At 38.5% G+C, this 14,945-nt stretch overlaps 1 protein-coding gene across 1 annotated transcript; it reads left to right on the top strand.

Moving 5' to 3' along the window:
- Positions 1-10,215: 10,215 nt before the first annotated feature.
- On the top strand, positions 10,216-12,980 carry VSX1 (visual system homeobox 1). The gene is made up of 5 exons (XM_075267436.1): positions 10,216-10,672; positions 11,219-11,297; positions 11,634-11,757; positions 11,973-12,153; positions 12,504-12,980. Exons 1-5 carry the CDS (start codon positions 10,291-10,293, stop codon positions 12,770-12,772), a joined length of 1,035 nt encoding a protein of 344 aa, XP_075123537.1. The 5' UTR covers positions 10,216-10,290; the 3' UTR covers positions 12,773-12,980.
- The last annotated feature ends 1,965 nt before the right edge of the window (positions 12,981-14,945 follow it).

Below are 14,945 nucleotides of genomic sequence, written 5' to 3'. Positions count from 1 at the left end.
ATCTATACTGGTAGCTTATGTAAATTGAAGACATTTCCTAAATATATTGCTTTAGAACTGCTGCTTTGTTTACCTGCTATGTGACCTTATTTCTCCCGTTGCTTACACTGCGTTGCTATAACCACAGACTTGGGAGATAGGACACATGATGTCACTTACTCAGTGTCAGAAGGAGGATCCGTTCAGCAAATTGCACTTTGCTGATAAAGCCGATTCTGTTATTTCTCTATGTAAACACAGAGATAACACTGAATCTATTCTGTACAAGAATCTGCATATTATCTGACCTGCAGAAGTGTTGTGTGTCCCGTTCAGCAGGAGGGAGGAGAAATACAGGAAGTGAGAAGCAGACACTGCATGAAGCCAGGCTGATGCATTGAGATGGGAGAACCCCTTTAATCCAGTGGTAAACTTGTGTTTGTACAAGTAGACAATCTGAAGAGACACAGCTGCAGGGAGGAGGCGTGTCTCAGACTACTTCAGACTTCCTGCAGACACTGCAGATAACTGTGATCACACCGATCACAGTTCTGCCCTAAGGAGCTGGTCTAAAAAGCAAGATCTAAGGAAACTGTAACAGGTAGCAGACTGTGAGCCCATTGAGACACCAAACTATACGGCGTTCATTGTCTAAGTAGTCTCCCCAGTCTTTACCCTTAAGCCCTCATACTGGGATCTGGTCTTTGCAGCATGGAGTCTACCAGATCACTACATTTCAGAGGAGCCAAAGGCTAGAGACACACCAGTCCTAAGCACCAGAAGATCAAGTGAAAAGAGGTCAAGTATGAGCCAAAGGTCAGTGGCAGACAGCAAGTGTCCAAAGCCACAAACAAGAAGCGCAGGTTCACAGGCCTGGGACAGGCAGAGGTCGTGCACAGGATAAGATAAGATAATTCTTTAATAGTCCCACAGTGGGGAAATTTCAGCATGTTACAGCAGCATAGTAATACAGATACAGGATAAAAAACCAGTAATATAATACAGAAATAGACACACATATGCTGAGAAAAGAAGATATACTAGGAGTCTGTAGCAGCTAAGGAACAGAAGAAGAAAGAAGGAAGGATGTCACAAGAACAGGATCAGAATCAGCAGCAAAGTCAGAAAACAGACCAAGGTCAATGACATCAGAAGCAACTTTTACCATTAATACGTTTTGTATCAATACACCTTTTAGATTTGAATAGAGAATAAATATTATTCAATGTTTAACTCCATTAACCACTTCCGGACCGCCCATAGACTATATACGTCCGGGAAGTGGTTGCCTAGTTCTGACACTTCTAAACCACGGAGATCGTGCAGCTGCTTTCAATAGGAGCCGGCTGTAACTTCAGCCGGAGCTCCCAGAGAGAAGACAGGGCAGATTTATTACCTCCCCTGCCTTCTCGATCGCTGTGTATACAGTGCTCAATGAGCGCTGTATACACGGCTATGGACGCAGCCATAATTCAGCTGCCCTCTGACCCGGCGGACACGTGATCCGCTGGGAGCAGATTCTTACCAGAGCTGCTGGGTCCTACAGGACCCCAGATCAGCTCAATAAGCTGTGTATACAGCGTGCAGGAGGCTGGATTTCTCCTGCAACTGAGGCTAAATGTAGCAGCCCCAGTTATAGGAGAAATCAGCCTCAAGTACAAAAAAAAGTGATCAGATGTCCCCAAAGGTCTCTTATCACCTTATGGGGACACAATCTGGAAAAAAAATAAAATAAAAATATAATAAAAAAGTTTTTAAAAAATGTAAATAAAATAATAATAAAAAATAAATAAATAATACGCTAATTAAACGCCGTTATTAAAGGTTATAGCCCCACCCCCGACGACACCATACAAAATAAAAATTACCGTAACGGAGAGGAAAAACTATATTATAAAGTTTTTCAGTGACACTTTGTGTTATTAAATTAAAAAAAATTATAAATTGAAAACCAGACACAATTTCCCTCCTATTTTGTTTATATTTTCCTGGATATAAAAAAAATTAAAACACATTCGAAAATAAAGATAACATAAAAATAAAGCCCTATGTGTCCCCGAAAAAAGACGGAAAAATTAGTTGACTGAGACCACAAATTGGCCCAGTACTGAAGTGGTTAAAGGGGCTCTATCAGCAAAATCATGCTGATAGAGCCCCACATATGCGGGAATAGCGTTTAAAAAGGCTATTCAGGCACCGTAAATGTTATATTAAACTACCCCCCCCCCCCCCCCCGTTTTAAAATAATACCCTAAAAAAGAACGTGATCTACTTACCGAACGTGCACGCTGGGCGGGCATTCAGGGTGTGTCTTCATCTTCATCCACGCCTCTTCTTCCTCCAATGTTGATAAAAAAAAATGACCTGGGCGCATGCGCAGTAGCATGCGGCTTCTACTACGGCTACTGCGCATGCGCCCAGGACATTTTTTTATATCAATGTCAGTTCGCGAGCGCTGGAGGAGGACGGGACCCGAGGACATCGGAGGAAGAAGAGGCGTGGATGAAAAAGACGGCGCACCCTGAATGCCCGCCTAGCGTGCACGTTCTGTAAGTAGATCACATTCTTTTTTAGGGTATTATTTTAAAACTGGGGGGTAGTGTAATATAACATTTACGGTGACTGAATAGCCTTTTTAAAGGCTATTCACGCATATGTGGGGCTCTATCAGCATGATTTTGCTGATAGAGCCCCTTTAAAGAGAGTCTATGACTACAAAATCACTTCTAAACCACTGGGTATGGGGTGATGATCACAGGTGAAAATGAGTGCCCTGCCAGACTCAACCCCGTGCCCCAGAAGCACCAAACAGCTAAAAGCTGATTTTCTTGGAAGCGAGATTGCACATGAATGGGGTGAATACGGTGAAATATAGATCTCACCAAGAGATAATACATTAAATGCACAATGGTTTTATTCAGGTGATGAATATATACAGAAAACGTTTTTCTGCGTATATTCATCACCTGAATAAAACCATTGTGCAGTTAATGTATTATCTTTTCGTAAGAGCTATATTTCACCGTATTGACACGGATTGGGACCCTATCCCACGTTATACAACCCAGTGTACCACCACACCTGCTATAGATATGAATGGGGTGAATGTCCTGCATATTTTTACAGGACATATTCCAAGTATGTTTCACATAATTTCCAAAAGTCTTGTATAAACCTAGAAATCTGCATTTTTAAATTTGACTTAAAATCTCATTCTAGTGGTTTGACAATTCTCGTCAATGTCACCGCTATTTTGAATCATCATAAAATCTGCTTTTAAGTATTGTTGGACTGTGGTCCCTTGGCTCCTTTAATGATCATTCTGGGGGCCCACTATACAGCTAAAGTGTCTTCTTAAAAGGTTTGGCAACTTTAGACAAATCTTATTGTATAATAAAAAGTTCTTCAATTTTCCAATATACTTTCTGTATCAGTTCCTCATGGTTTTCTCTGCTTGCTGTCATTTATTACTCCCAGTGGATTAAAATCAGTGCATGGTCATGTGATATACAGTCCATGGTCATGTGATATATAGTCCATGGTCATGTGATATACGGTCCATGGTCATGTGATCGACACACAGGTGCACAGCTCTTTACCAGGTAGATGTCTGAGTACTGTGACTATAACGAGCTGTGCACCTGTGTGTGAATCACATGACCATGGACTGTATATCACATGACTATGGACTGTATATCACATGACCATGGACTGTATATCACATGACCTTGGACTGTATATCACATGACCTTGGACTTTTATCCACTGGGAGTAAGCAGTATGAATGACAGCAAGCAGAGATCTAGAAGAATGTGAGGCTCTGTTACAGAAATTATATTAGAAAATTTTATAACTTTCTATTATACAAGCAATAATATTTGTGTCTCAAATGGTCTAAAAGTGGACAACCCCTTTAAATAATCTACCCAGAATATTATAAGGACGCACAGCCTGCTTGAGATGCTGTGTGATGAGTATCTGTATGACGTATAGTGAGGGTACTGTGCCATACCAGAGAAGGTGAAGGCCCACCTGATTCAGGGGCCCACTGGGGGATTCAGTTGTGGTCTATAGTATGTGCATTCTCCTTAGAATATAAGTTAATAGTAGGTACAGGATCCATTAGGAATAGCAAAAAAGTGTTGTCTGAATTACACTTGTAGGTGTTTCAACTTGGAGTAGGAGGGCCCTCAGCACAAAACAGGTCTTCACTTTCCTGGTGAACATAACTGGCATGGTTTACTATATATGTTACAATCTTTATGATCTTTTTCCTGAAACAGCACCATTGTTGTACATGGCTGTGTCTGGTACTGCAGTTCAAGCACATTTACATGAATCTCAGACCACTTTAATCAATTAATGGTTTTCTATTGTATTGTATAATATATATTGATTTTTTTAAGACCTTATGCATGTATAGATCTGCATAGGCTTACCTGAAATATAATTTTTTGTGCATTTCCCTTGTTGATTCCAATAAAATACACATACACATTCACTGATGTGATACTGCAGTAGGTAATAATTTTGCACATAGACGTGTGATCAGAATTTTTGGGTGTCACAATATGGCAGGTTTTGCGAATCTGCATGGGCTAGGAATCTTTGACCAGTCATTCTCCCTTTTTGTACACTTCAGTAAATCCATGGCTTCCTGTTGTCAACCTAGAGAGGATAACAATATACCCTGACTTTACAGACAGACAGTCCAGAAGTATCTCTGGCCCCAGGGACATTACAATTATGGAACTGTTAGCAAAACTTGCCTTACTGTACCAGGACCACCCCACATAAGTAGCAAGTTCACAGCAAAGAAAGTGTACGATTATTTTGGTCTCCTTACACACAGGAATAATGCACATAGTGATGTCACAGTACAGGGATAATGAATACACTAATGTCACAGTACAGGGATAATATACATAGTGATGTCACAGTACAGGATAATACACACAGTGATGTCACAGTACAGGGATAATAAACTCAGTGATGTCACAGTACAGGGTTAATAAACACAGTGATGTCACAGTACAGAGATAATATACACAGTGATGTCACAGTACAGGGATAATACATACAGTGATGTCACAGTACAGGGATAATACACACAGTGATGTCACAGTACAGGAATAATACACACAGTGATGTCACAGTACAGGGATAATAAACACAGTGATGTCACGGTACAAGCATAATACACACAGTGATGTCACAGAACAGAGATAATACACACAGTGATGTCACAGTACAGGGATAATATACACAGTGATGTCACAGTACAGGAATAATACACAGTGATGTCACAGTACAGGGATAATACACACAGTGAAGTCACAGTACAGGGATAATACACACAGTGATGTCACAGTACAGGGATAATACACACAGTGATGTCACAGTACAGGGATAATACACACAGTGATGTCACAGTACAGTGATAATACACACAGTGATGTCACAGTACAGGGATAATACACACAGTGATGTCACAGTACAGAGATAATACACACAGTGATGTCACAGTACAGAGATAATACACACAGTGATGTCACAGTACAGGGATAATACACACAGTGATGTCACAGTACAGGGATAATACACACAGTGATGTCACAGTACAGGGGTAATACACACAGTGATGTCACAGTACAGGGATAATAAACATAGTGATGTCACAGTACAGGGATAATACACACAGTGATGTCACAGTACATAGATAATACACACAGTGATGTCACAGTACAGGGATAATACACACAGTGATGTCACAGTACAGGGATAATACACACAGTGATGTCACAGTACAGGGGTAATACACACAGTGATGTCACAGTACAGGGATAATAAACATAGTGATGTCACAGTACAGGGATAATACACACAGTGATGTCACAGTACATAGATAATACACACAGTGATGTCACAGTACAGAGATAATACACACAGTGATGTCACAGTACATAGATAATACAAACAGTGATGTCACAGTAAAGGGATAATACACACAGTGATGTCACAGTACAGAGATAATACACACAGTGATGTCACAGTACAGGGATAATACACACAGTGATGTCACAGTACAGGGATAATACACACAGTGATGTCACAGTACAGGGATAATACACACAGTGATGTCACAGTACAGAGGTAATACACACAGTGATGTCACAGTACAGGGATAATACACACACTGATGTCACAGTACAGGGATAATACACACAGTGATGTCACAGTACAGGGATAATACACACAGTGATGTCACAGTACAGGGATAATACACACAGTGATGTCACAGTACAGGGATAATACACACAGTGATGTCACAGTACAGGGATAATACACACAGTGATGTCACAGTACAGTGATAATACACACAGTGATGTCACAGTACAGGGATAATACACACAGTGATGTCACAGTACAGAGATAATACACACAGTGATGTCACAGTACAGAGATAATACACACAGTGATGTCACAGTACAGGGATAATACACACAGTGATGTCACAGTACAGGGATAATACACACAGTGATGTCACAGTACAGGGGTAATACACACAGTGATGTCACAGTACAGGGATAATAAACATAGTGATGTCACAGTACAGGGATAATACACACAGTGATGTCACAGTACATGGATAATACACACAGTGATGTCACAGTACAGGGATAATACACACAGTGATGTCACAGTACAGGGATAATACACACAGTGATGTCACAGTACAGGGGTAATACACACAGTGATGTCACAGTACAGGGATAATAAACATAGTGATGTCACAGTACAGGGATAATACACACAGTGATGTCACAGTACATAGATAATACACACAGTGATGTCACAGTACAGAGATAATACACACAGTGATGTCACAGTACATAGATAATACAAACAGTGATGTCACAGTAAAGGGATAATACACACAGTGATGTCACAGTACAGAGATAATACACACAGTGATGTCACAGTACAGGGATAATACACACAGTGATGTCACAGTACAGGGATAATACACACAGTGATGTCACAGTACAGGGATAATACACACAGTGATGTCACAGTACAGAGGTAATACACACAGTGATGTCACAGTACAGGGATAATACACACACTGATGTCACAGTACAGGGATAATACACACAGTGATGTCACAGTACAGAGATAATACACACAGTGATGTCACAGTACAGGGATAATACACACAGTGATGTCACAGTACAAGGATAATAAACATAGTGATGTCACAGTACAGGGATAATACACACAGTGATGTCACAGTACAGAGATAATACACACAGTGATGTCACAGTACAGAGATAATACACACAGTGATGTCACAGTACAGAGATAATACACACAGTGATGTCATAGTACAGAGATAATACACACAGTAACGTCACAGTACAGGGATAATACACACAGTGATGTCACAGTACAGGGATAATACACACAGTGATGTCACAGTACAGGGATAATACACACAGTGATGTCACAGTACAGGGATAATAAACATAGTGATGTCACAGTACAGGGATAATACACACAGTGATGTCACAGTACATGGATAATACACACAGTGATGTCACAGTACAGGGATAATACACACAGTGATGTCACAGTACAGGGATAATACACACAGTGATGTCACAGTACAGGGGTAATACACACAGTGATGTCACAGTACAGGGATAATAAACATAGTGATGTCACAGTACAGGGATAATACACACAGTGATGTCACAGTACATGGATAATACACACAGTGATGTCACAGTACAGGGATAATACACACAGTGATGTCACAGTACAGGGATAATACACACAGTGATGTCACAGTACAGGGATAATACACACAGTGATGTCACAGTACAGGGATAATACACACAGTGATGTCACAGTACAGGGATAATACACACAGTGATGTCACAGTACAGGGATAATACACACAGTGATGTCACAGTACAGGGATAATACACACAGTGATGTCACAGTACAGGGGTAATACACACAGTGATGTCACAGTACAGGGATAATAAACATAGTGATGTCACAGTACAGGGATAATACACACAGTGATGTCACAGTACATAGATAATACACACAGTGATGTCACAGTACAGAGATAATACACACAGTGATGTCACAGTACATAGATAATACAAACAGTGATGTCACAGTACAGGGATAATACACACAGTGATGTCACAGTACAGAGATAATACACACAGTGATGTCACAGTACAGGGATAATACACACAGTGATGTCACAGTACAGGGATAATACACACAGTGATGTCACAGTACAGGGATAATACACACAGTGATGTCACAGTACAGAGGTAATACACACAGTGATGTCACAGTACAGGGATAATACACACACTGATGTCACAGTACAGGGATAATACACACAGTTATGTCACAGTACAGGGATAATAAACATAGTGATGTCACCATACAGGGATAATACACACAGTGATGTCACAGTACAGGGATAATACACACAGTGAAGTCACAGTACAGGGATAATAAACATAGTGATGTCACAGTACAGGGATAATACACACAGTGATGTCACAGTACAGAGATAATACACACAGTGATGTCACAGTACAGGGATAATACACACAGTGATGTCACAGTACAGAGATAATACACACAGTGATGTCATAGTACAGAGATAATACACACAGTAATGTCACAGTACAGGGATAATACACACAGTGATGTCACAATACAGGGATAACGAATACACTGATGTCACAGTACAGGGATAATACACACAGTGATGTCACAACACGTAAATAATGTACATAGTGATGTCACAGTACAGGGATAATACACACAGTGATGTCACAGTACAGAAACAATATACACTGTGATGTCATAGCACAGGAATAAGGAAAACACTGTTGTCACAGAACAGACATAATGCACATAGTGATGTCACAGTACAAGGATAATAAATGCTCTGATGTAACAGTACAGAAATAATACACACAGCGATGTCACAGTACAGAAATATTGAACACAGTGATGTCACAATACAAGGATAATAACTACTCTGATGTCACAGTACAGGGATAATCCACACAGTGATGTCACAGTAGTGGGATAATGCACACAAAAAAGATATCTCTGTGACATAATGGCATATACAGAAAGCAATTATAATGATGTCACATGCAAAGATTATGATGCCCTGTCCCCCGCGCTTCCAGTCTTGCTTGTGCCCTGATGGGACAGAGGACCCGCGGAGACACCAGAGCCGGGCTGCTGACACCTGTGACACTATGACATTGACATAATCGATAACCAAAGGCATCTATTGGATGAGAACATTTGCACAACAACAGATCCGACCCCTTGTTATAAGCTACAAGGTTAAAAGGAAATTGGAATTTTAGCTTTGTATGAAAGGAGAGTGCACAATACAAGTCTTATCAGTTCTATCTTCCTAGGATATAGAAGATGACTGAATAAATGATCTATACCCATATCCATGAAAGATATACAGTATAGGCATATATAGGCTAGTTAGATAATTCTTCCATAACTGGAAACCTAAGCGAATGTGGCTTCATGTATATATAGGGGTTAAACATCTTCAATATGACAAGGTATAGTACTACTAAGAACCTCATATATCATACAGCATAGAGAATGATCTTTATTGGGAAGACTATGGAAATTGCATATTATCCAGAAAATGCCTAATAGCAAAAAGTTTCTTCCTTTGCAAGGATTAACCCCAGATATACTGGATCACTGGTCACTTGAATGTCAGGAGGTTTAGCCTTGTGCTTCCTCCCTGTTTTCTCCTGGTGTTGGTAATATCAGTGCCCCCTGTTGTGGTCTGGTAGTTATGTGTCAGAATCAATCAGGGGGCAATGAAAGGGAGGGGTTTTAACTCACTCTGTTAGGTCGCTATGTGCCATTCACTAATAGACAAAGGGTCTCCTCAACAGATGTAAAGTTAAGTGAAATCTGTCATCCTGCATAGAAAAAAAAAATGACCACGAGGAGGAGGGAGAAGGAAACAGGAGGTTAGAGCCAGGGAATTTATCGGATTGAGAAGGATAGGGGGGGAGTTGGGGGCGAATTGGTGCCAATTAATCCTGTGGGATTGAGAGGGAGGTGGAACCCTCTCTAAACACGATGAGGGGCATGTCCAGGAGCTTATTGGAGCCGGGGAGCAACATAAAAACCCCCTGCCTGGCACTGACCTCTTATATCCTTCAGATCAGCCTGGTAGTAGGAAAAGAGAAAGTAAACTTATCCCACATTCATACAGTCATGACTGGGCGCGATGACATCTCAGAGGGTAAATCAAAAGTGAAGATCCTGGCCCCAAGTGCGGGAAACGAGAAATCGGGACGTTTTCATGGACCTGCAATGAGATCCAAAGGTTTTGCCATCACTGACCTACTTGGTCTAGAAGCGGAACTACAACCACCATCGGTTTCTATTCCCAGCTGCGAAGGTCCGGGAGGTGGTCTTGGTGGGGTCTCCCTGGCTAATGGTTCGCTGCCCCTTGGTTTGGGGTTTCTGTGTGGTTTTGCTTCTCAACAACCCACTGGGACTACTTGTCTTCTCCCAACTCATATACCATTTCTACAGCCTCGAGCAGATCATCAGTACCTGCACAACTCCGACAAGCACAAGGAAAATATCTCCGGTAACTAAAAATATATCTGTATCTAAAATATATACCTAGGTCATATGGAAAATATCATACGAGGGATGATATCAGCTTTTAAAATTGTGATAATGGGAATATGTCTTTAGCGGATAGAAAAGTTACTATTTTATCTCCTAAAAATGATCTCCCATGGGAACAATATTTGCATTCGTAGCTTTAAGTTTTACGTTGCGCTTGTTCTATATGTATCGGACATGTGTTCATTGCTTTCTGGCGTGACAGCAGCAGAGAAAGTGACTGCTGTAGAGAATGAGCCCTGGATCAGAGAGCTGTCCAGCTTGTATGACCTTTCTGTGGTGCTGAATGGTTGGTCGTAAATACATCACACAACTTTCCCCTTTAGCCTGAACGAAGCTTACGCCAAGAGCTAATGAATTGCTTTGCCCTTATGGTACACACATACGATCGCTATCACAATCCTTCACCAAGAAACATTTTGGTTTATGGATGTTTTTGTATCGGAATGTTTTTTATTGATTGGATTAAATTCCATGTCATAATTCGTAACGTTTGCATTTCTAGATGACGACAGTCTCCTAGGGGATAAGAGTGATCTGAAGGCATCTGGCTCACAAACAAAAAGAAAGAAAAGACGACACAGGTAATTTAGAGATCTTTATAGTTTGCCCAGCTATGGTGACTTGTAGGCCTCTCCACCCAGAAGTCAGACTCTATGGATATTGTTCCAACTTTTGACCTGTAATATCAAGATTAATAACATAATATCTATCGGAAGTAGCTGGTCCTAGGGTCAGCCATGACAAGTGTTCATATCTGGACCAAAAGACTTTAGGATACAAGCCCATGAAGTTCTTTGAAGCGTGTATTCCCAAAATTGTTTCTTTAACTTCTCATCAGAGAGATACTGGGGTGGGCAGGGGCTTTATATTTTGTCAATGGATGGCAATAGTCCATAATCATATGTCTATTTCTACAGGACTGTATTTACTGCTCATCAGCTGGAGGAATTAGAGAAAGCCTTCAATGAAGCTCATTATCCTGATGTCTATGCCAGAGAAATGTTGGCTCTCAAGACAGAACTGCCTGAGGATAGAATACAGGTAACATATGAGAAAAACCCATCTACTGCTACAAATAGGTTTAGATGTGACTGCTAGAGCCAAAAACAGAGAAGGTGGTGGTACAACTTTTTGAAGATCCTTCTAATTTAAGAACATTATAAGGGACTTTGCTATTTTAGTGTCTATTTACATAGCGTCTACTTTGTCCATGACATTTTGTAATATTGATTACATTTTCCTATTGTGTCATGCAGGTCTGGTTCCAGAACAGGAGAGCAAAGTGGAGAAAGCGTGAGAAGTGTTGGGGCCGAAGCAGTGTCATGGCAGAATATGGGTTGTATGGTGCCATGGTGAGACACTCCATCCCACTACCAGAGTCCATCATCAACTCAGCAAAGAATGGGCTTGTTGGCTCATGTGCCCCTTGGCTATTGGGTGAGGAAACTTTTTTGCGGTTCTTACCTTGAAGTCCATATTTCACATACGAGAGACGATCACAGAATATTCAGCCCTGGGCACCATTTACGAGCATCTGAATTACAGCTTTTATTAAAAAAAAACCCAAACCTACTACTTCTTAGGTAGAGTTGAAAATATTGCAGCTAATATCATAGAAAATTAGATATTATTATGATTTTCGAAAATTGAATTTGGAACTTTCAATAAAGTTTTCACAAATGGAAATACATACATTCCTAAAATACAAACATAAATTTTAGCATTTGTCAGCAGTGGTAATATTTGCAATTTGTAACTAAAATATGTATTTTTTTTTACTTTTTTAGGCATGCACAAAAAGTCTATAGACATCACCAAAAAGGCAGATGTGGATGAACAACTAACAGATAATTACAGGGGGGAACATCATATCGACAACCTGTTATCCAGGCCATCAGAATCCCATAGGAACATACAGGACAAAGGCAATAGTATGGACACTTCAGAAGAAAGAGCCATTGACCTCTCAAGCACAGCAAAACAAGAGACACCATGCAATATAAGGCATGGACCCAACAGAGACAGTCAAAATGACACCACAGACAGCGAGCACTGAGTCGACTGTTTTTAGATCAGAGCAAAGAGACAGGTAGAGAAGGGGAAGGAGCGAGGGAGAGAATGGTAGGGCCAAATACAATCACGGACATTCATTCTTGCACATGTATTTCAAGCAAAAATTTCTGAAAACTTTATTGCAGTTTTTTTTTTATTGAGGTTATTTCATCAGAGCATAAGCTAAATGTGTATTTGTGTAAATTATTGAAATATTTTCTTAGCTTTTTTATGTATAGAAAAAATAGTTCATAGTTCATTTGTAATTTTCTTGTACAAATTTTTTTTTTAAAATATGTATTTCTGTATATAGATAATATGGCGACGACAACAGATACAATGGCACGGCAACAGTCCGATACAATTTTTTACCAAAATTCACTCATCTCGTATAGACTAATAAAAAATAATAGGCTGTGATAAATATAGCTTCATCTATACATTTAAAGGAAATTGGTTAAAACATTTTTTTTAACATAACCCATTAAAAATTTAACTTTGGGGAAAATTTTACGCAAAATCCATAATTGGTTTTTTAATATTTTTTGTTATTTTAGCTAAATATATCCAGCACTTCTATATATTACTGTCCAATTATTTGAGGTTTTCTTTTTTTTTAATGTACAGTCTTATAAACCACTTTTTACATTTTAAAGCTCAGAAAAATGTTATTATCTTTACGTCAAATTAAATTGAAATTCGACATTTTTAAAACAATTTATTTGTAAAACGTATTCATGAACGTAAAGCCATTTCATGGAGAATAATAATTCTATATAGTAAAATACACATTTAATAAAAATATAAAAATTCCAAAAATGTCACTTCCTAAATTTACTTCTATACATTAGACATAGATCTAAATAAATTATTAGCTAAATAAATTAAGGATTTTATGGTAAAAACATAAAACGTTAATAGAAAAGAAACGCACATTTATAAAAACAAATTCCAATTTTTATAACGATCAAAATTCATTGAAAATTATTCCCCATGTTTTTAATATATACCATATCAGACTACATAGAGCTTTAATTTTTTTCTAGCAACAGAATGGCGATATAAATTAACCCAGATAAAATATACAAATTTTTTTCAATGTGAGTTACACAATAAGAAATACTAACTCTGTGTCCTATGGCTGAATTTTTTTTTTTTCTTAAAATGTAGGAACTTTTTGGGGGATTTTGAGAATTTTTTAAATCTAGTAGCCAAAAAAGTCAGTAATATTTTTGTTCACTGGGATGACCACTTTCTCTGAATTAAGTTTTATGTATTAGAAATTCAGATATTGGGTCTTGTTTTTCATCTAAAATTTCAATTATGGAAATTTAAAAAAAAAAATCACCAGCCTTAGATAAGAATTGTACATTTTGTATAGAAATATAAACTTTTATAAGCTCATAGAGATAAAATGAGCGTGTTCCTTACTTATCTATGCATAGAACGGGAGAGAAGATGGTGAAATCGTGAAGAGAAGACGTTTGCGTCTAACAAGGAAATATATTTTGGGGAGAGAGAATAGTCAATGTTTTGTAACTGTCTGTAACTCTGTGTTCTAATGTTCGGCTTGTGTCACGCCGCCATTTTCTATTTATGTATTGAAGCACTTTGGTAGCCAGGGGTTTTACAAATTTGTTTGTTATACAGTATTTTATCATATATTTATTATATACGAACCAATAAAATTTCCTGTATCTTTTACTTGTGTTTGTGATGGACATGTGACCAAAAGAACAATTGCTTGTTATAACGTAACCATAGACCGGTGATGGATAAACTCACTATCCAGGTTTGGATCAACTACTGTATAATATGGACAAGCAAAAAAAAAAAAAAAAAATCTGAAAAAAAAACTCTACAAAAAAAAGCTATAACTATCAATCACTTGACCATATATATCAGTTGGAAGCCTTGACGTAACAGTGGACGGGAGATTAATTTTTGCATGGAGGTCAATTTTTTTTAATTTAATTTTTGATTTTAAAAAAATTACACAGTATTTCAAAAATTGTTATAAAAATGCAGAATTCCAGGACTAAAAGGCAAAAATAAATATTATTCAAATGAAAAATGTTATAAAAAATAAAAATGACTTTTATTTTAAATATATCATATTTAAATATAAAAACAATATAAAAAAATATATGTAAAAAAAAAAATAATTAACTTAATCC

Source organism: Leptodactylus fuscus, chromosome 3 (assembly GCF_031893055.1).
Source record: "Leptodactylus fuscus isolate aLepFus1 chromosome 3, aLepFus1.hap2, whole genome shotgun sequence".
NCBI classification, from domain to species: domain Eukaryota; kingdom Metazoa; phylum Chordata; class Amphibia; order Anura; family Leptodactylidae; genus Leptodactylus; species Leptodactylus fuscus.
Note: the sequence above shows the minus strand (reverse complement) of the source record. Positions and strands in the feature narration are given on the sequence as shown.

Coding starts and splice junctions, on each gene's coding strand:
- VSX1 (XM_075267436.1), top strand. CDS start 10,291: ATGACTGGGCGCGATGACATCTCAGAGGGTAAATCAAAAGTGAAGATC. Junction 10,673..11,218: donor GCACAAGGAAAATATCTCCG/GTAACTAAAAAT, acceptor TTGCATTTCTAG/ATGACGACAGTCTCCTAGGG. Junction 12,154..12,503: donor ATGTGCCCCTTGGCTATTGG/GTGAGGAAACTT, acceptor TTACTTTTTTAG/GCATGCACAAAAAGTCTATA.